Source organism: Protopterus annectens, chromosome 4.part0 (genome assembly GCF_019279795.1).
Source record: "Protopterus annectens isolate FY-2018-M chromosome 4.part0, PAN1.0, whole genome shotgun sequence".
Taxonomy (NCBI): domain Eukaryota; kingdom Metazoa; phylum Chordata; order Ceratodontiformes; family Protopteridae; genus Protopterus; species Protopterus annectens.
In genome coordinates this window covers 659637280-659661074 of record NC_056733.1, presented here as the reverse complement: position 1 = coordinate 659661074, position 23795 = coordinate 659637280, and the positions used below count along the sequence as shown (strand labels likewise).

Genomic DNA, 23795 nt, shown 5'->3' with positions numbered 1-23795 from the left:
ATATATATATATATATATATATATATAATGTATATATACATAAGGTTCCCTAGCTTATCTGGAAAATAAGCAAGTGAAGCAACTGTACTAACGACCCAATGTAAATCATTCCAATGGATGCAAGACCTGCACTTGGGCTGGCAGTAAGACAGTCAGAAGCTCTCCTGCATACTACAGCCTATATAACCCAATGCATACAAGCTGAGTTCATATGGACATACACCTTTGGAAGGTAAAGCTTTTGTAACCCAGCCAGATGTCTGTATATGAAAATATATAGGTTAAGAATACTGCAATAGTGATTTCAGTCAGAACATCTGTTACCAAGACACGCAAGGGAGGTATGGGCCAATGGTCCTTGAAGGGTCAGCATTTTGAACTCACATACTTTAACATACAGACTAAAGAAAGATCCAGAACTAGCCTCAAAGAAAGTTTTCTTTAGATCAAAGGGGCACATTTTTCTATTTCAGTGTTTCTGGTACTAATGGCACTGATTCTACGATTCCTACAGTGAGCAAGTAATGGCTAATCTGAGGAAAATATCCAGTTTGGTTTTGAAGAGGGGGAAGAATTCCCCTGAAAGGAGGTATTTGTACCCAGTGCCAACTGTACTCCTCCTGACCCACTCTAAGCACCCAAGTGTTGTAAACAATTGGTTGCCAAAGAGGAATGTAGAGAGTTTATTGGACAGATTTTGAGTGAGAGGGGCAGGAGGGGAGGATATGGGGGATAGAATGCAGGCATGGTCATTCTGAGGTATTAGACAGTCAATCTTTTGCAAACTAGCCTTGTTTTTTGTAGTTTCTCTTCTGCCATTTTTTCCTGTTTGCCCTTCATTGGTTGGGATATTTTTTTAAATAAACCAAAAAGACGATTTGGTAGGTTTGTAAAAGGGGCTTGAAAAAAATCTTAACTCATTAACCCTGAGTACCTTCTCAGGGCGCCTTTGAGCTTACATCCGAGCGCTCTCCGAGACGCTTGAAAATCTATGCTGTTTTACCAGAGTGCCTTCCACAAGCGCCGGTAACTTTGAAGTAAAGTTTGAGCTTCACTGTTAAAAATTAAGTTGAAAAAGTGTCTGAACTTTGTCAGGTACCTTCTCAACTTAATTTTCAGTGTGGAGTTGCATCAGGTTTATATTTAAAGTTTACGAGCAAATCAGCTTGCAAGTGCCGTACAGCTGCTCATACTTCTAACTCTGTGCTTTCATGTTAATACACTGCAGAAAGAAGTGCGGCACTGGAGTGATATCAATTCCACCGGTTCCTCAGTTGAAGTAGTAGACATGGGGATGTATCCCCATAGCAAAGTGCAAGTCATTCATTGCTTTCGATGTGTGTAGTCCCATTAGGCTGGGAACTTTTTATCTCCTCGTTAGTTCAGAGAGGTTTAGGCCAAGTAGCTCGGGGGAAATGTAACGTATTTTTGGCCTTAACTCGTTTTAGCAAATTATTTATTTTGTGGAGTTGTGTGGATGGTACGTGCTGCCTTTCTTGCACATGTTGAAAGTGATAACTTTAGTACTATTGAATGCTGCATATTTTTGTTTTCGTACTTTCTTAATTTCGGAGACATGCACAGCTTTGTTTTCCGATGGTTACCGAGCACCTTATTCAACAGACCATAGAGTTTACGTGATCACAAACAAAAGTGCAGTTCCATTTGCTGGAAACTTTGCTGCCCTGTAATATGTAGTTTGTATTTACCCAAAGATCAGCTTTTACTACTTCGCACATTTATATCTGTTTTCATTTTAATGCTGACATGGGTATCTTTGTTGAATTACTCTATTTTTATTTTTGCTTTTCATGAGCAGAGTACTATGTGGTGGGTTGCTGTGCCGTGTCTTAGGTATATCAGACATTCATTTTGTAGCATATCTGGCTTCGGTTAGTGCTCACGTGCTTTACTCTGTTAACTTTGTTAATAAAGATGGTGTTAAATATGTCCTCACTATTTTGACAAATACATATCATTAGCTAGCTAGTTTAAAAATAAAAGTCATCTACAATGAATTTAACCATTTCAAATGGTTACATTTTTGAGCTGCAGTTTTTAAATGGATATTATTTTATCTCTGCTCATTTTGTATGGGTATTTTTTTAATTAAGTGTTTTTCAGATATTATCTCCTTGTATACATTGTCCATTTTGCTTTCCAGGAAAGGTTTTACAGCATTCAATGCTAGGAAATCGATAAAGATGATACACAAGTCAAATAGTCGGAAAACAAAAGTGGAACAGATTGATATTTCTGATTATTAACTATTTAATATCCTACTGAATTGAAAGCACATTACCCATTTAGATGCCAGTGTGAGATCTTATTATTCAATATTTCTACATTCTTGATTTTTTTGTGAAAGACAAACTCTGCCCTTCCAGTATATAGTCAATATAACATCACACCTGGTTGTATTTCCAACATTTGTTGCAACACAAAATTATAACACTGCATTTATACTGTCATTTACTATTATTACCACTATTTACTATTAAAGATATTACAGTCCCCTTTCTACATTTGTAACACATGACTATGCAATCTTGCTTGCATTGCCAAACACTTTCAAGCTTTGATACACATTATTTTACTATGTATGGCCTAATCCAATTAGTCTTTCAGTTAGATTCCATTAAAATCTATTTGCAGGAAGTTGAGGACATGCAGCCCCTATCCAGTGATTGCCTAATAATTTGACTAATTTGGAAATTCATCTATCAGCCCTACATGTATCATTCTGGCTATACCCACAGTGTAGTATCAAACACCTGTTAGGGTACGTCAAAGTCATAAGGTGTATTACCTGCCTTACCCTGCTTATTCTTAGATTTCAATATCACTTGGGTTGCCAGCATGCTACCAAATTTCCAGTGAACAATGACTGAATTATCACTACCCCAGACATTTCATTCTTAATTAGAGATATATAATTCAATATTCTTTCTGTTTCCCTCCCATGTAGTTTCCTGATAATCTCCCAGCCCCAAAGTAAAATAAGTCAAAACCCTCTTCTGAAACTTGCAAGATAGAAAAAAAACAATATCAACAACTCACTGAAATGTTGCCCACCCGACCCATCTATCTTGATTGTACTGCAACTTAGGTCTACCCTTGTTCACTTGTATAAAATGCCTATGCTTGCACATGGGGTCGGGGTGTCACAATGACAACCATCTACAACCAAGTTTTACATCGATGGGTGGCTAGCAATTAAGAATGGATGCTATGACCTGGATTAAATGATATATAGTTTCAGTGCTTCCAGTTATGAAATTAAGGGCAGCTGAATTATAACTTGTTACTTGCATATACCAAAAATAGTATGTTGTATATATTTTGATTGTTTACAATCTGATTATATTATTTGAGCTAATGCAGTTATTATATGTATTGTAATGTAGTTATATATTTGTGTTTTAATATGGATTTTTGTACTATTACTTTTGATACAGCTGGATGATTGGGATTGAAATTGGATATAATTATCTGCTAACAGAATTTTTGTTTCATTTGGTATTCTGTGTATGATGTTGAACTTGGGTTGTCTCTCTAAATTTAAGCTTTATAAGGAAGTGATGCATGGGGAGTTTTATTCTGATGAAGTTCCGGGTTATGGAATGAAATTTAATTTTTAATAATTGAAAAGGAATGCTGACGTTTTTTCTTTATATTTCTGGTTACCTGAGTGGTTTGAAGAGTTCCTGATTTCCATGTTTGCTCTACAGCATTGTAGTTTTGGTTATCTTAAGTGTGGAACAGGAAATTATTTGCCTTCCTCAAAATTGGTAAATAAGAGGAATGTGATACTGGTTGTGATCTTGAACATGGAGAGCTCTGCTGGGAAGAGGATAGTGTCATCTTGAGGAGTGTTTTATGAATTTAGTGCCTGAACACTCCAATTGGAAATCTGCAAAACATGCCCTGATAAATTACCACTTCCTTTATCTTCTTTTTTTCAGTGCCCAACTTTTGCTTTTTGTAAAACAAAAGCTGTTTTAAGAGCCTGATGTTATTCTTAAGTATTTTAAATATTTTTTTACATGGCTTATACATTCTATGGCAGTTGCAGTTAATTTTGACATGGATCAACCAGGTAATTTGCATACATACATTTACATTTTCTGACTTTGTCATTTCTGTTTATGATTATACTCCGCGTTTGGCTCAGTGAAATTAATGTTATTACTTGCACAAAAGTACCAGCATGTGTGGCCATGTGCTGTGACACACTAGGTTGAGCTAGCCTTTCCAAGGGACAAAGCCTCCAGTGCTGATGGACATGTGCTTGATGAGAAAGAGGAAGGAAATAAGAGGTCATCATCTCTCTCTACTCTTCCCTCATTAGGCCAATCATCAAGTATACTGCCCCATTTAGCATGTACCTCACTAGACACAAACAGCTGGAAAGGCCATAAAACTACCTCACGAAGAATATTCTAGGCCATTAACACATATCCTACATGGGTAGACTCAAAAAACTCATTCTCTGTCTGATATGGTCTACTAAGAGGCGATGCCTGCTTGACTTACAAAGCCATGTCTGACCCAGCTCTGTTAGAAATGCTCCATCTAAAAAAATCCCAATCCCTCCGCACCACACACTCCAGAGACCTCAACCGCATTACCACAACCAACAGAAAGTACAGTTGTGTACACGTACTATAAATATAGATGTTTGACTGTATACACTGTTGCAGTCATCACACTTGGTTCATCTGCCTGCAGGTAGCCCTCAGTTGGCCCAATACCAGAGACTTAGTATTTCTGCATCAGATGCTGTCGCTTCTTCTATGGTGTCAGGTCGTCAGGGGTATAAAAACAGGCAACCAACGCCATTACATCACTTTTTCTTGCCCCAAATGTCAGGACCCCCCAAACAGGAAGCTAGGCTATGGTACGGAAACACCACCAGTAAAAAGTAAATACTAATACCAGTAGGAATGGCCATAGAGAGGAGAGATAAAAACGGAGAAAACAAGGAGGCTGGAGGGAGGGAAACCAAGACTGTAACAGTGAATACACTCTAACATCTCCATTTATGGTAAGTGTACACAACTGTACTATGTTCGTCATGTTTCACTGTTGCAGTCATCACACTTGGGTTGATTCCCAATGCTGAGGAAAGGTGAAGGCAGTCAAGAAATGTTTGGGCTGGCTAGTAGGCCTTGCAAGACTGCTGTAGCAAATCCTGCCCTGGATTTGGAAAAGATAGGCAGGTGGTAATGCTTGGTGAAGGCGTGTACAGAACTCCAGGTAGCAGCTTCCAGTATGTCCCTGGTAGGGACTCCCCAGAGAAATGCTGTAGAGGTAGATGTTGCCCTAGTGGAATGTGTTCTGACCCCCTAAGGGGTTGGTTTTCCATGCTGCTTGCAGCAGAAATGGATGCAGTGTGCACTCCACTTGGAAATGGTTTGGTTTGAAATGGCCTTGAAATTTTGGCATTGTTTAACAATATTTCTGCCTTTTTAACTTCTGACTGTTATTTTAACCAGAGGGCTGGCTAGGTGAGATAACCTGAATTAATACTTTTAAATGGATCAGCTAGATAAGTTTGACATTTCTGCTTGTCTTATTATTATTTTGATTATACTCAGTAGTTGCCCGAGTAACATAAAGGTTATCAGTAGGTGTCTACTGACAGCATGGAGCTACCATATTTTTTGTGCATTTCTCCTGGCTTTGTCAGTCGTATGAAATTTAGGTGGGAGGAAGGGCTCAGTAATATCTAAGTGTTATACTATTTGACTGAATGCCTACTCAGGTTATGTGCAGCAATTATCACCCGTGTCTCAGCATGCATACCTTTGCAGTAATGAAAGGAAGGTCATTATCACATTAGCAATATGTGCAGTTACAATATAGCAGTTAGTCATTATCACTTTTCTGGGAAAACTCTCAGCTGCTATCACTGTTATTCACATAAGGAGAAGTCATTATCACTTTGATGAATGTACAAGCCAGGTTGTGTTTTTTTCTCTGGTTGGAGTCATTGCAAGCAGCCCCCCTCATTCTTCATCAACTGCCTACCCTCCTAAACCCCCGATTTTTTTCTTTATATATATATATATATATATATATATATATATATATATATATATATATATATATATATATATATATATATATATATACATATATATATACATATATATATATACATATATATATATATATATATATATATATATATACACATATATATATATATATATATATATATATATATATATATATACATATAATTTGTGCATGTGTGTATATGGCTATATATGTATGTACATAATGTACTTGCACATATATACATTGTTCACATGCATATATATATATATATATATATATATATATATATATATATATGAGAGACAGACAGATCATTTTGGTGATTGTGCGTATCTCAACATTTTCCAAAAGGATTCATTTGGGTGAATGTTTCATCTAGGGACATGTGTATAACATGTAGTAATGAAGATGTTGGTAGGGGAAATAATTCATTTGTGTACCAGGGAAGTGCTTGTGCATATATGGTCAGACTGCTGAAGATCGTAATACAGATATGGTGCAACAAGTATAGGTTATCTATAGCTCAGGTTTCAGTGATGGTTATAATTTGTTGTTTATGTATCCAGCTTTCAAGAATAATTTATTATCTCTTAACAATATGCACATACTGCATTGAGGAAAACTGATGGGTCTTATTGTAACCAGAGTGATGGTCAGATGCGATAACTGGAATTATTACTTTTGTGACTAATTCTTGCATGGATGAACCAGATAAGTTAGACATTTCTGCTTGTATTACTGTACTTCTGCTTATACTCAGTAGTTGGGCATGTTCCACGCTTTTTCAGTCATGGGTGGAAATTAGGTGGTAGGAGGAAGGGCTCAGTAACATCCAAGTGTTATACTATTTTGACTGAATTATAATGATACAGTATTTCTACTGAATGATAATGAATGCCTCTGCACTCCACACTAACATGTATTAGTTAGTTATTTGGTTATATCGTTATGGAAATTATGATTTTCATATTTTGGTAAATAACTTTGAAAGGGAGCATCTGAATGTGCTAAGTAATACATCATTTTGAAGACCGTATTGATATTTCCAACATGGGAAAAGAACTGTCCCTGTATGCTGTACACATGTAAAGATCTTAAAGTTTGTTTCGGACTTAGGTTATGGAAATTATGTTTTTTTTTTCATATTTTGGTAAATAACTTTGCAAGGGAACATCTGAATGTGCCAAGTAATGCCTCATTTTGAAGACAGTATTGCTGGTTCCAACATGGTAAAAGAATTGTGCCTGTATGTTGTACACACGTGCAGATATCAAAGTTTGTTTTGGAGTTAGGTTATGAAAATTATGATTTTTTTTCATATTTTGGTAAATAACTTTGCAAGGGAGCATCTGAATGTGCCAAGTAATACCTCATTTTGAAGACAGTGTTGCTCCTTACAACACAGTAAAAGAACTGTTTCTGTGCACTGTACACATGTACAAATATCACAGTTTTAGTCTTGTACGATTATGAAAATTATACATTTCCAATACTTCTCATTATTATGCCCATATCTTTGCAAATGAACATGGTGATCACACAAATGATGCATCATTTTGAAGCTGACATTCAGACGCACAACTTCTACACTGATATGTAGGCTCTGTCTGTTACAGATGATGAGATATTATGCTTTATCAATTATGAGAAATATTATATTAATCATATTTCTGTGAATATCTCCGTAAAGGAGCATCACACAGTAATGGTTAAGGTATAATTTTAAAGATGACATTAATGCTAACAAATTAAATACAAATGGTATGGGTCCTGCTTGGTACATTGACAAAGATATTGTGCTTTGCTTTTCCAAAAAGGCAAAAAATATGCACAATATCAACATTCCTTGCCAAATATTTAATAAAGACTTTGATATGCACTATCAACATTTACACTGTTGGAAAGGTCAGTGTCTGCTGAACAACTTTCGCGTTTACATTTTTAGTCTAGCTCTTATAGTCAAGGAGTTATGAACATTTGTTTTCTGTATGGTATTACAAATGGATTTTCTAAAAATGAGCTCAGGCTGCACTGTTGTGCCTATGGTGGAATTAAGCAGGCAGCTTTTTCTGAGCTGCTCCGGAGTGAATGAGTTAAGACGCACTCTGAATTAACTTCAAATTATTTGAGGGCCAGAACTGCAGGAGGGCCAAACAAAACGTTATCTATCTAGCTCATTCACTCCAGTGGAGCTCAGAAAGTTTGCACTGTAATTTCCAATGGGCGGAGCCTAAGCCTTTTAACAGAATTTAAGAGAATCAAATTATATCCTCACATTTCAAACAAATGTCCATATTTCTGGAACCATATGGGTTATGAAAGAAGTATAAATTGCAAAATCTTCAGCACAAACTATTTTTATAGTGGTGCTATTCTTTAGATTCTAGGTCTTAAACTGAATTTTATAAGTCACAGCAAACAGAGTAACTATTAAATTTGTAATATTTTGTAAACAACTTACAGTATTCTAAGCAACCACTCAAGTTACACATACTGCCAGCAACATTTTATTCATCTAGCTGAGAGCTTTCATATGAGGCCAAGGAATTCTGTGTTGCTTGGTTGAGATATTTAAAAAAATGTGAAAATTATATCTATATAAATTAATAGCATAAAAACAACAGTTGATATCCATTTACATGTACTAGAGAGAGGTCAAATATTAATGTAGTAGTGTTTACCATTCTGTAAGCTTTAAGATGAAATCCTTTAAAACCTTGTACATAGCATGGTTTTGGAATTACTCATGCAAATATGAGCAAGCAATATTTGATGCCTAGAGGAGTCAGTAGGCGTTAACTGCAGATGCACCTGAAGGCGTTACTCGGATGTAATGAGCTAGCTGAGAATTCAAGATTCTAGAATTTACTTCATCAGTAAAGTGAGTTCCACACACAGTCTCCCCAAAACTGTAGCAATAGTAGTGGCCCTAGATATACATTCATAACAACATGCACGCTACAAATGATGTTTGGATACTTGAAAAATGTTAAAAAAACAACAGAAGTTAGAAAGAAGCTATCCTCTGAAGGAAAACTGTGCTGCACATAACAGTGCCCACATATGTCTGGTAGCCAAGAATTCTATAAATACTAATGTGGAAGAGGAGAAAATTCTTTTACTAAATCTGTCAAACACCTTGCCTTCTTTGTTGACTGAGGAGGGGTTAAGTAGTAACTAATAGTCTGCTGCCAGCTAACCTAGAGAAATATTGCAGCTACATCGATCAAAGATGAGAAAACATAAATTAGTCCGAGGTACTTCCACAGTCCATCCACCTTTTTGGGGACTGAAGGCTGAGAGCCAATATTCTTAAAGACATTAAAGAGATCCTCCATGGCTGGCAAAATGTGAAGGGTGGGTGTAGAATGCGGTATATCCACTTGTAACACATTATATCATCTTCCCAATTAAAGGGGAACATCCCACCTGTTAACACAAAATACCTCAATCATCCTGCAACTGTCCAAGAAAGGAACATTTCTTCAAAGGAGACAGAAAGGAGCACATTTACTCTAAACCAGAGTTATGGGCTTGTGAATCCCCATGAGAAGCAGCTCTGTCAATCTTATGACAGATTTTTCCAGAATTTCTTTAGTGATATTGCCCTCGGGTAAGGATTTCAGAGTACCATGACTGATGGCCTGTATTAATTGTCTAGCTAAAGAAAGAAAATCTTTTCTAACATGCACCATGTCTTTAGATGAACAATGTTCAACTCTCTTGTTTTTTTTCTTTGTCGGTAATAACCTGAAGACAGACTTAAGATGGGAGTTCAACCCCTTCAAAGAGTTTTTTCCACCCAGTAACAGTATGAAGCATTCCCCCAGAAGGTCTCTGTAACCCAAAAAGAATGTTCACCCATACCCATAATGCAGAATGAAACAGTTGAAGACTACATGGCCAACCTCAGATCCACGAAGGCTGAAAGGACCACTACTGCAAGAACCTGGATAAGAAATTGAGTGGCCCGAGGAACAATGTATGGCAACTACAGGCTCACTCACCAATGGATGGTCAATGACTGAGCCTGCAGTGGCAGCAAGAGCTCTTTATTATGGTGTTTTTATGGTGTTTCTTTGTAGGTAATTAACAGAAAAATATTAAAATCCCTGTCAGAAATGAAGCAGTTGGCTACAATGCACACTGACAGCAAAGAAAAAGGGCAAGTAGTCATGAAGTACACACAAGCACTAAATACATGTTTTTCTGCCCATTTAAAACACATTCCAACCTTTTTAATGCTCACTAATTAACTACAAGTTTACATAAATAGTACAGGTTTACACAAAAATAGCCCCTAAATAACAGATAACAAAATAAACCCTTTGTTAAAAACAAGCAGTCCATGACAGTAAACTTCCAATACTGGGTTTCTTAAACGGGAAATATTGCTTTTTGTAGCAAAATAAAAATAAATTGTTTAAAAGGACAACAATCTCTCTGTGGTAGGGCTCTCCTAAGGAGACTCAACCTGCTACAAATGAAGCTTCAAGACAGGTTGCTCCTCCTATAGAAACTTGGAGCTGCGGCCTCTCGAGGCAGCAAGAAAGTACAGAAAATGTCTTCACTTTTGACTGCCAATTTGACCAATCCACAGTCACAGTGAAGCTGTAGGAGACTGGCAGAGCTTTTTGAAGCTGACCACTTGTTTATCCTAGGAAGGATATAATTCATACAGACACAGGGCTACTGCAACACCAAGACTGATGATAGCCATCCATTTTGTTGAAACTAACTGGTGGAGAGGAGGATTCCTGAGAGTCAGGAAGGGTCTTCGATGTTTGACTGTAAAGTATCCTTGAGCAGTTCAGCATTCTGTTGTGTTACATTCAACTTGCAATTCCACTCAAACAAACATACTCCATGACACTCAAGTTTAGCACCTCAAAGAAACCATCTATGTATGCTCAAACTGTAAGTACCACAACTGTAAAACAAGACATAGGCCAATATTGCATTTTAATCAACCCTCCCTCCAATTTAAGCAACAGAAACTTACTGAAGATGAAGGGCCTTTTCCACCACGACCTCTGAAATGACAAAAGGCACACAAAAAAAATTATGAAGGACAATCCTTTTCAAACCTAAGTTACACAGTTCTCCAAGACAATAAATCATAAAACCAAGGCAAAGTACGGACAAGATGCATGTTGGTTACTTCTCTTTTAGAAGCATGGCTTCAAATTCCATTAAATTATAATGGTTAAAACACTTCTTACAAACAGTACAGCAATAAACATTGCATGCTAATTATTACAGACATTACAATAACATGATTACAAAGTAATTATTTTTTTAGCATGATTACATACAATGGAAACTGTGCTATTTTACTATCTGATCTGCACCCTAACCTCAAGTGTAGGAGATCATATGCTGCCTACTGCAGCCTTATTAGTTCCCTCTAAGGACAAATGCCGAGTAGCAAGATACCTACAATGAACTTGGCACAAGGCTAGAGCTTAGTCTTCCTCACTGTGGGTTATTCATGTGGAAGCAATGTCTACTGCAAGCTATCCTCCAAAAGGCTGCCAGGTTGAATAAAATGCAATCATCATCTCCAAAAGGAACAAGCAAGTTGTCTAGTGGATATTAAAGTTCACACTACATCTCAAAAGTGACTGACTGCATCAGAGTTGCTAAAACATCTCTTTGATTTTAGATATCTCTTCTACATTATCAGAACAGCAAGAAAAAAAAGTTGTAACAGCTTACTCATTTCTTTAATTTTAAAGAGGCTTCCACATTTCTTGTGAATACATACACAAAGCAATTGATAAATCACTAACTGCTTGAATCCATATGGTTACCAGACCTGGAAAATATGAGCAAAGGCAATTTGGATTCTGAGTGATGAACCCCAGAGAACCTCTCTGGCACAACTTCCCTGCCTGCAAGTTCAGAAAGATTAGAGGGTGCAATTATTCAGAACATCATTACTTCCTATACACGTACAGTCTAAGCTGGTTTAGGTGCACCACCTGTTTTATGTATTAAACCGGTTAACTTATTTCTTTACTCAACCTCCTGAAAAGAGGCAAACATTGTTTGCGTCTTTCTGCTTTTCCCGGTTAAGGGTCGCCACAGCGGAACTCTGGTCCGCTAATGATTGACAGTAGATTTTTACGTGCTGGCTTGCCGGCCCTCACACACAACCTTCAACGAAGGAATGCCCATTTACGCACATCGCCCTACAGAAGACGCTCTAACTGAGAATCGAACTGGCAATGTCTAACTGTGAGGCGACAACGCTACATTAAGGAAAAAAATAGAGAATCTAACTGGTGTATAAAGATAACAGTATAGAGGTCTTGCAAACAAAAAACATAGCTTTTCTTAAGCAAGAAAATACTCATTTCACCAATGAGCATGTTAGTTTGGGATGTGGTAAAGTGTATACCAGCAGGCAGTAAACAGCGAACCAGTGCTACATTAGAGACAAAGCCATTGCAGGATGGGCACATCCTCAACAGACACACCACACATATCCCTACAACCAGTTCAGATGATCACCAATTCGATTATAGGCTTTTTTATGTGGGAGTAATCCAGACAAAAATGGAGCAAGGGAAGTTGTCACACTTGGCAGTATACACATTTGGTGTCCTCTGGCTAAATGTTAAAACACAAACTAAAAATAAAGCTGTCTGTTACAATAATTTAAGAGACTGTAAACGGTATGTGGATTTTAAAAGTAAAACTACCTTTAAAAAAATAAAAACATTCATAAAGTTATCTACAAAGATATCCTAATTCATAAAGTGTAAGCTATTAAATGTTTGGTGCACCCTACAAACTGACACCCAAGGCAAATACCCAATATATACCCCACTACTGCTATGGCACTGGAAAGGAACTCCTAGGTTCATAGTTTGGTACTAGGCTATCGGCCCTAGGACCTATACAAGCCTAGCCATAACAATTCTGTGGCTATTTCTTCCCACACTATTTACTTCCCTGGACCCCTGTCTAGCAGGGCGACTGACATGATCCCCAGTCCATCAAAACTCTCACGGATATGGAAGGCATGCAGACTCAGCACAAAGATGAATCAACAAGTCACATTGAAGCAGCAATACTAACCACTATGCCCTTAAGTGTTTGCTTACTTTTCTAAACTGGAATTACCAAACAAAGCAGCAGACCCATTACTGTAGATGTCAAGGGAGAAAAGTTTCAAGTACACAAGTAAACAGGACATAAAATATAACAAAATGCAGTTAAGTAAACTTTTCCCCTCATTTTCAAGTTCTAGAAAGAAAAGATGGAGATGAATAGCCTGGCTTAAAGTAAACTGCAACACCACCTTAGACATAAAAGGATTAGTTATCAAAGAAACAGTCTCTGTAAAAAACAAGACAAAGTTGATTCACTGTAAGATCTTGCAACTCAGATATTCTTGCAATCAGCCAAACTGTTTTCTGTGTTAAGAACCAAAAGTCAGACAGACGAGATGATTCAAATGAACCAAGTGTTAGCTTCTCTAACAGAAAATTAAGATACCAAGGAGAAGTCAACGGTTTACTGGAAGGCTTCTTACGCAGCACCCCTTTCAAAAACATTTTCATATAAAAATGCATTGAAAGGAGGAGGGTCCATGGGCAAACATGATAAAATAGCTAATAAAGGACTACTAATTCAAGGTTAAGACAAGCCACAGGCTAGTAACACACAAATACTATAACTTGTTTTTTTTGGTACCAACTAAAAAAACGTTCCCCATTTGCTTATTTATGATTTTCTAGTAGCAGACTTTTTTGTCTCCGTTAATATCTGCTGCACTTCCTCAGAAAACAAGTGTCTAAAAGGTATCAAGACCATCATCCAGACAGACAGTTGTAGTTTTGAGGCGGCGATGCATCAGACATCCGTGTTCTTGTGTGAATAGATACAGTCTGTGAAGAAACTTGAAGTAACTGCTCTTTGGTCAATTCCAAACAAAATGGGAGAACCACTGCTACCTAGGCCAGAAAGGCATCATCACATGGATCTTTGGTTATTCCTTCAGAAATCTTCAGATGTATCCTGTTCAAGGAAAAGGAAAGGAAAAAATAAAAGAAAAAAAAAAGGAAAACAAAGAGAAAGGCATCAGTTTTCTACACATTCTTGCGTGGAGTCCAGAAGCAGAATTTTATCAGCTGAATGTTCACAGAGGAGGTGAAAAATGTCTACTTGAACTCCCCCCCACAGATGGATCAAATTTTGGAAGCCTCACAGTTCTAAGTTCCATTTGAGGGACTTCCTATATCCTTCTCGGCTTTTCTGACACAGTTTTGCTCGAACGGAACGTAGGATACTTATATAGAGACACTGCTGTAAAACTATATCCCATGTTAACATGGCTAGTCTGCAACAAGAATAAGATTTATTTCCACCTTGCTTGTCTATGTACCACATCACTGTGGTATTGCCTGCATCTACCTGAAGAGGTCCTGAGGACCACAGATGATTCAGAGAGTTCAGAAATATTATAAGACCTAGCATATGTTGTGCGTTTTTATCCATCTTTCTTCTGCCAGAGACACATGTTTATTCCCCTTGACAATTCCCCCCAAGCAAGGTCAGAGGCACCTGTATTGGTTGCTTTGGAGCAGAAGAGGAGAATGGGAGACTCGGACTCTGAGAAATCTGAAGTCTTAACCAAGCAAATTCCCTTTTCACAAATCCCAGAAATGGAATTTGAAAAAACAAGGGATGTTGATGCTGGGATACTTCAGATACCATTGGATCTTTTTCATGTGGAGTCTTGCAAGAGCTATCATGAGAATCATGGATGCCACAAGACCAAAGAATCATACAACATTCCATTGCTGAGGCTGAATTCTGAGTGGAAAACTTCTGAAAAAAAGACCTGGAGATCTATTTGCCCTCATTCTTAGGTGTCTGGCAGGCATCCCAGAAATACAATCCTGTGTGATGGAGTGGGAAAAAAAAAAAAGACACTTGAATGCTCTTTTGGAATCCCAGCCCATACAGGAGATCTCTTACCCAAGAGAGAGATTCCAGACACTATGAAAAAGATTCTGCAAAGATTAACAAGCTGTCTAAATATGGGAAAATGTGAATACCATTTAGCTTGCAACGGGCTAGGACAGCAACTATACACTTTTTGAAGACTCATGGAGCAATGGATAGCCCAAAAGGTTAAGGGACAGAACTGATAAGGTTGTGTGTGCCTGGATCATATTAAGAACCGCCTGAAAACTGAATGAACAGGAATGCAATTATGTGCATCTAGAGTTACAAAAAAAAAAAAAACAAAACAAACATTTAAATGAGGAGGTGATGGTAACAGATTGTGAAGGGATAGCATTTTGAACCTTGGCATCATCACAAATTGATTTAGGAAAGAAAGGTCCAGAACTGTTCTCCAGGAATTTTTTCCCTTTGGCACTGAAAATTCTTGAATAAATCCCTTTACCCAGCTAAGAAAGAGGGGATGCTTCTATTACCCCTTGAAACAGCAAATGACGTAGGACAAGAGAGAGAAAAAAAAGATTGATCTGGTGGACGAGAAGGAATCCCCTGAAAAGGAAGAATTTCCTCTCACTGCCATCTTTAACCCAGATTTATCACATTCAGGATCCATTGCTCTGAAACAATCTATTGCCAAAGAGAAATGGAGATTCAAACTTTCTGGAGGGGATACAGGACTGCCAGGATGAAGGGGGAGACAAGTTCCCTTGTATGGTCATTCTAACTTTTGAATGTCCTTTGTTCTGAAGGATTTCAGTTTTCTTTCTGGAACCTCCCTGACATTACTTTTTTTAAACAGTTGCTTGTCAGCGTTCTGCTAAGACTGCTCAAATTTTGTTTCTTGCCAAAATTAGAAAAGGAAGCAGAAAATCCAATAAGGGGGATCCAAAAATCGGAGAAATTCCCTGAATTAGCTTACCTCTCTCATCACAATTTTTGATAGCTTTTGTTTTTTCGGACCCTGTGCTGCACAGGTTACATACTTATAACTCCACACGTCTTCTTCCGGCCATCTCAACCTTTGGGTATTCACATCAGACAGCCCACAAACCTTAAAATCTTCATGATCCGAAGCTCTGCATCCTCTCACATTATGCCCTGCCTGTCTATAACTCCTCAAATAGAGTTTGGCCAACATAATCACACTTGCTTAAGCAAAAGGGACTTGGAAACAGGAGCAACAGCAAAGGTTTAACAAGAAAAGAACCAACTAGGGTTCCAAGACCAGACCTCAAGCTGGTCCACTAGATCTACAGAAAGCTCTGAAGAGAAATGGCATTTTAGAAGGGATGACTTGAGACAGAGAGAAGACGATACAGATCTAGCATTCTGTAAGTACATAATGTTTAATTCACATGCTTTTTTTTCCCCCTCCACCTCAATCTTTGGGACAGGGTTCCCAGCCATTCAACAGGATGGTCCTAGGAGAACCTTACACAATATGGTGGAACCACATATTGATTTGGATCAGGACTGACTATGCAATTTGTAGCGAGTAGAAATACATGTGGCTGCTGCACAAATGTCATTCAAAGAACTGCAGCCAAAAAAGACCATAAAAGCTGCTGCTCTGGTAAAATGGCTTTCAGGTCTAAAGGGTAGACATATCTCTAGAGAGTACACAGAAGAAATGCAATCTGGACAAGGTGATTTTTGAAACTGGCTGACCAAGCTTAGTCTTAAATAAAAATATAAGTTGTGATGCCCCTCCTCTGGGCCAGTAATCAAGGAGCCTTAAAACCTCACCACAAACACTGGACAGGGATGTTCACTTGGAACAAAACTAGATACACGCAGTACTTCCAGATGCAGCTCTCTGTACCAAGCACAATTTCACCTAAGTACACACAAGGAACAAAGTCTGGGGACTGGATTTCCCGTCTCTCTCTCCAGGCCCCCAAATAAGACTCCCCACTGGCACAGCTGTAGGGCTGAGCCCTCAGAGTTTCCAAGCAAAGTCCCCCACCACCCCTTCTGTGAACCAAAACTAGTGCTCTGTGTCCCTGCTCCAAGTAGCTCACACACACCCCACAGATCTACCAGATATGCCCCCTTCTGCCCGAACTGCCACCAGAACACTTCAAAGCCAGCTAGTCTAAGGCTCTTACAAGGGTACCAAATTATATGGAGTAAACTTAATACTAATACAAATGGTAGTGTTTGACCAATGCAGCAAGCCTTTCAGGAACGGCCACACTGTCGCCAAAAATATAGGTAGTCTCAAAGGTTAAAAGATTTTCTAAAAGACCAGCCACAGTAAAAGTTTAAATATACTTAGTAATAAATAATAAAAAGGAACACAAATATACTGAATATCTATTTACAATGAACACCAGAGTTTCAATCACAAGAAATATTAAAAAATGCAGATGGATAGATTCATACAGATGCAGTAAAACAGTACTTTAAACTAATCTCACTATATGACTATCTAAAGAATTACAGTTTCCTACTTAAAAGCAAGGCATCTCACTATATGACTATCTAAAGAATTACTGTTTCCTACTTAATAAAGCAAGGCGAGATGAAGTGGGTGAGTGGTCCTCCTTTTTTGTCAGGTTTCAAAAACAGACTGCCCTGAGACGGCAGTCTCATCTAGTATGAAAACTAGATTTCAGTGCTGGATTTTCATCACATACATCTGGTCATCTGACATTTGGTTCCCAAATTGCCCCCTTTACTATAAAATGAATCAGAGTTTAGCACATATGTGTTACCACACACACAGACAGAGCTTTGCTGAGATGTGTTATAGCATCTGGAAGCTATAAAAAAATTACAAAACTTCCATCCTTCCAGTGTAGCAATTAGTTCATCTCAAAGGACAATACAGTAAAATTCCTAGTCCTGGTTTTCACAGACATTTTGTGTCTGGCTGCAATCAAAACTGTGAGATACAATCTTTATGGCCTAAACTAGGTCATTTAATTTTACACTACTTTTCAAAGTTACTTGGACTGAAATTAGCTTCTCCTCTTCCAGCATCCTCTGTTAAAATACATGTTATCAGTTACAATACAGTCTAACATGCAGGTTTATTTATTTTTTGTCCAGCAGAACCCACTGTTGGCACATTTCTAACACAAGCAGCTTTACAAATACATTTTTCAAACACTAGCACCTGTACAAATCAGTTTGATAAACAAATGGCATTTAATTCTTTACAAAACTCCAACTAGCTATGTTGGCATATGTTGCACATCTACTACCCTACTTCTCTTGGCACAGCTGACAATACCTCACATCAATTTTTTTTTTTAATAAAGAATGCTTTTTAATTGAGGCACTCTAAAAAAGCAAAAATATAAGGAAGAAGAGTGGTGAAAACCTCGCAAAACAAACACAGAAGCTGATTTCAGAAATGCTTTCAAGGTTAGTTTTGTTCATTCTGGTAATGAGGTACCAGAAGTAGCAGGAATCAACAAAACCGGCCTCAAATGCTTTACTGAAATCAGTTTTCTGTGCTTCTTTTGCAAAGTTTTCACTCTTCTTCCTTATTTACTTTTTTAAACAACTCAGTAAAAAGTATTCTTTATTAAATTTTACTTGTATTTTAGTTTAAATAAAACACAGTAATTCTGTATTTATCAAGACTTAATAGTAATCAATGTTATCATAATTCTTTATTAGAATCCTTGATGCATCTTCATTCTCTTGCCTATTCACCACCGAGCTGTCCAGTATGCTTAAGTACTGTGTATTGCATGATGATCTGTTCCCACTGGATGTAGGTGACAGCTCTCTGGTCAAGAAACATTAACAGAACCACAGAGGGACACAACAGAGCCACAAAGCCAATTTCAATAAAAAGCATTCTAAAAAAGACATGCAAAAGTTGATTTGTTCTAGATTGTTTTGTTCTATCCAAATCTTGACAAATGTCAAGGCAATGAAACAAATAAATAGTCTTCTATTACTGAAGTCTGGAAAAAAAAATGAATTCAAACTGGTTTAAGAAAGACTCCAAGGCCATTTTAGGAAGAAAAGCAGAGATGGAACTCAATGAAATTATGTCTTTATGGAAGAAGATAATGCAAGGAGGACAGCATAAGGCATGCAGTTCAGAATTTCTTCTCGCTGAGTAAACAAGAAAAATAGGGTCTTCCATAACAAGAACATAAGGTCTACAGAAGTCGTCAGTCCCAAATGGAGTTTTGTTGAGGAGTGGAGAAGAAAAAGAAGACCCCAAGGAGGAGATGAATCTCTGATGTGTGGGCGAACAATTAGAAAGGTCTCTTTCAAAGGCATTTGTCCATACTGAACCTTAACAGTACAGTAGCTGAAACCTGAATGAAAAAAAGGCCAGCTAAGTAATCCAAAATATTCTGAATTTGGGCAGAAAAGGGGTCTATACCCTTAGAAGATGCCCAAATGAAAAAACATTTCCATTTACTAACATAAATTTACCCAGACAATGGTTTCTAGGATGAGGACATGTAAGGAACTTGCTTAGAAAGTTTGGGATCTTTGGTCGCTTCAGAACTAGAATAACCAAGTGGTCAGTTTGGGAGATTCCAGGTTTGGGTGTGGATGATACGAAGGATGAGAGATTACATTTGGAGTGGTGTCATGAACTCATGGGGGGGGGGGGGTGGAGAAAATCAGTGCACAGGAAGGGAAACTAGACTAGTTTGGACCATAAAGGGGTAAAAAGGATTGCAGTTCCTCTGCAAATGGCTGGATTTCTGTATGAATTTAGTTAAGAGGTGTGGAAGAATTACCATACAGGACACCTGGGCAATGCATGTAGAAGAGCTCTCCTCAACTGTCCTGTTTGGGGGGGGGGGGATTAGGGCAAATAAGATGCCGCATTTGGCACTGAACAGGGTTACAAAGAGTCACAACATGATTGTCCCCACTAATAGAAGACTTGAGCTGCTACTGCTGGACTGACCCAACTACTCATGGTGCATCAAGATGCTCCTGCTTAAGTTGTCTGCCGGAATGTGTGATGGCAACACACATCCCAGGGAAATCCAAGTGTTGCAAAAGCATTGCCCACTGCCAAGCCCTTATGGCCTCTCGACACAAGGGATAAAAGTATGTTACTCCACTTCAAATACCAAGTGCTCTCAAATAATGTCAACATCACTTGGAGAGTTAATAGCTCCCAACTTGCAATAGTCTGTGAACCTTTTCAGCCAGAGTCCCTTCATGTTGGCCTGGACTTCAGAGAAGTAGACACCAAACAGGAGAGGACCCAGGACCAAATCCTGCGGGATGCCACTCATGACTGGTCAGCAGTCTGACTTAAGAGTCAGCTACTTTCACACTGTGGGTTCTACCTGTGAGCCAAGTTTGCAACCTACCTAGTGATATAGGGGTTAATACCAAGCTTGGTGAGTTTTTCTAGGATTCCTGAGTGGGGAATGGTATCAAAGGCCTTAGCCAGATCAAGGTAGGTTGTACGAACCACTTTGCCTTCATCCACAGCTCTGCTGACCGATTCAAAGAAGGTGATCAAGTTGAGCAGGCATGATCTACCCTTCACAAAAAAGCAAAATGTGTGGGATCCAGAGTTTGGAGATTATCTATATCCTTGTTTATTAGGTCCATGATGATGTGTTCCATAGCTCTGCACATCAGACTCATCAAGCTAATGGGGCGATAATTCCGAGGGTCTGTAGTCGCTCCTCCTTCATGGAGAGGAATGACTGTAGCAGTGCGCCATTTGGTAGGGACAAAGTCTGAGATGAGGCTGTGATTGAACAGGGCACACAGGTGAGGTGCCAGTTCACTCTGTAGTTCATGTAGAACACAGCCAGGGATATTGCCAGGTCCCATAGATGCTGTATTCCTGGCCTTGGACAGTGCTGTTTTAACCTGTGCAGCAGTAATACAGGGTGCCTGGCAATCTACTGATATTATGACTGGTCCTTTGGCTGGGGGGAGTGGTAAAGTTGGCACCAAATCCGTCGGCCAGTATATTGGCAATATCTTGTTGGATCGGTATAGTAGATACCATTGCGCAGTAGCTCAGAGCAAATCTGGGTATTGCAGTGGAGATTCTTTACAGAACTATAGAAGGCCTTGTGGTGGTCTTCACTATCTGCTACAATTCTGTTTATACAGTTAGCTTTAGAGGATTTGAGGCTGATAAGGGAGTTTTTCCAGTCTTTGGACTTCACCTTATTATGCATCAGTTTTCGCCTTCTGTTGTAGAGTTTGTTTATGGTAGGGGACGACTAGATTGGCTTCCTGGCGAGAGCCATGCATTTGTGTACGTGTTCGTACAGTGCATTGGTGTGGATTCGGCAGTCATGCAACTATTCTCCATTTGCATGGGTGTCGTGAAGTTAGACATCTCTGTTTTTAGGGGCCCAAAGTTAGCTTTGTAAAAGTTTTTCATGGTGGTTACCTTTCCGGGGGGGGGTGCATTTCCAAGGGATGAGTTTGTGGCCGTATCTAACCAGGGAGTTGCCTACTGGTGTACAGCAACGTTCGCCCATGTCAAGGATGTTGCTACCTCTAGTGGGAGTAAGAATGAGCTGATCTAGGGCATTGGAATTAATGAATTCCAGGAAACACTGGACAAGTGTATTGGTACACGAGTTCTCCCAGTTAATGGAGGGGTGGTTGAAGTCTCCCAGTATGAGTGTATTAGGCTAGACCCCAATATTCTCCAGGGTGCTTAGGAACATGGAGTGAGTCTTGGGACATAAGTGAGTACCCTACAGCAGGCTATGACCTGAAAATCGCTGTCTTACCCAATATTAGCTGCACCTGAAGTATCTCAGATAGGTTATGTTGGGCTACCAGTCTGCAGGTGTGCGCATCCTTTATGGACATGGAAACGCCACTGCCTTTGGAGCTTCGGTCCAAGTTCTGGGGCCGAAAGGTGTGGAATGAGTTATAGCCTGGTACTACAGGGGTGCTTTCTGCTGCCTTGAACCAGGTCATTGTTACGGCACAAATGTCGATGTTCTCCATTTTTTAATGAGTGCTTCGATCGACTGCATTTTGAGATTTAGACTTCTAGTGTTGAGCAGCATGACCCTCAGATTGCATTTGTTTGTAGCTGTTACGGTGGTAATTTGGTCTTTGGAGCACCACCTAAAAAAGGAACTGTAGGGGTGGCAAAAGCCTTGGCCAGTATCTGGATGCCCAAGGGTGACAGATGCAGGCCATCTCTGGCAAAGCATTGGGGTCCGTCAATCATGTCATCCCAGGCAGACAGATACTGGATCCCCTTAGAATGACACCAGAAACTGTTGAAATCAATCATTTTCTGATTGTACTGTGATATCATTCTGGGTGACGGTAGGATGCTGCTCAGGGCTAGGGTCATACCCACCTGGGCTACATAATCCGAGAGCTCCTCCATGTCTCTCTTCATGTAGTCCAGGGAGGTATGTCTCAGGTCATTCACACCCACATGTACAATGACAGCCATATTTGTAGCTGTTGTTGAGGGACCGGAGTGCGTGTGTTACGTGGCGGATCCTGGCACCTGACAGACAGCTGTTACTTTCTCCTTATTCAACCTAGTGAGTGGGACATCAGTGTGCTTCACTATCGAGTCACCTATGACTAGTGTGTGGTGCATGCCGTTTTGCCTTAGGGGCTTTGGCTGAGTGGCACACTGTTTACGAGAGTTGTGTCTCGTGATTAATGTGTTTTGGTGATAGAGTGCTTTTCTGACTTGGAGGTCTCTGCTGTTTGGTTAGAGTTTTATTGAGAGCCTCCACGAAGGTGGGTGTGTGGTTTGTGTTTTTATGTGACAGCAATGCTGGTGTGTGTTCTGGAGGACTAGGTGTTCCATGTGGTGTGTGATCTTCTCCTCTTGACCAGCTATTCTGGTCTTGGCTGGGGAATGCATGGCTTCTAATGTGTATATAGAAGTGCATCTCACGCAAGTCTGAGTGTTGGGAGGTAAGAGGAGAGGGTTGTCAGTGTTCATGAGGCAGTTGCTACATTGCCTCGGGATGCCCACGTTCACCAGGTTAATAGGAGAAAGCACAGGGTAACTGACCTTTAGACATGCCTGGAGGGGTGGGCATTAAGTACTAGAGCAGTTTCCTTGTAAAATGCTTAGTGCTGGTAGCACTTTTGTGTGCTACAATAACTGCAATATGAAGTCTGCTAAAGTGCTAGACTAATAAGCTAGTAAAAGTGCAGGAGAGGAGAGAACTAGCTGATCCAAGGGAGAAATTGAAGAGCAAACTTTGGCACTACTCAGAAGCTTACAAACAGTCCTGGATACAGCAAATCTGTATCTGGACTAGACTAGTTATAGGAAAGGTGGGAAACAAGCACAAACATGGGTTTTTAAACCAGCAAATTGAAAAGAGATGGAAAAACTGCCCAAACAGCCAATAAACTACAATTTCTGGGCCAGAAACCACTCATCTTGTGGTAGATGAGCTAGAAGGCTTCCCTCCAACACAAAGGCTTGGGGGGCTCAGAAGCTTACAAACAGTCCTGGATATAGCAAATCTGTATCTGGACTAGACTAGTCACAGGAAAGGCAGGAAACAAGCTTAGACATTTTTTTTTTTTTTTTTTTAGTAAAGTGGAAAAGGAGAAAGAAGGAGCAGAAAATAATTCAAGTGTTCTCTCTATTAGGTAGAATGAGCCAATGACACTAGACTGGGAGGATTGTTCCAGATCAAATTTACAGTAGGGGAGAGCAACTGCAAAGCCACCAAGTATAAGAAAAGTACAGTTGTGTACACTTACTATAAATGTAGATGTTGGAGAGTATTCACTGTTGCAGTCATTACATTTGGGTTATCTGCTTGCAGGTAGCC

General features: G+C 39.2%; 1 protein-coding gene across 1 annotated transcript in view; it reads right to left on the bottom strand.

The window, feature by feature from the left end:
- The window catches only part of ATXN2 (ataxin 2), a 2781632-nt gene that overhangs the window by 2647046 nt on the left and 110791 nt on the right, over positions 1-23795 (bottom strand). Inside the window, exon 5 of the mRNA XM_044068622.1 lies at positions 11206-11222. Coding sequence (XP_043924557.1) covers positions 11206-11222 — 17 coding nt within the window. The remainder of the gene's footprint in view (positions 1-11205; positions 11223-23795) is intronic.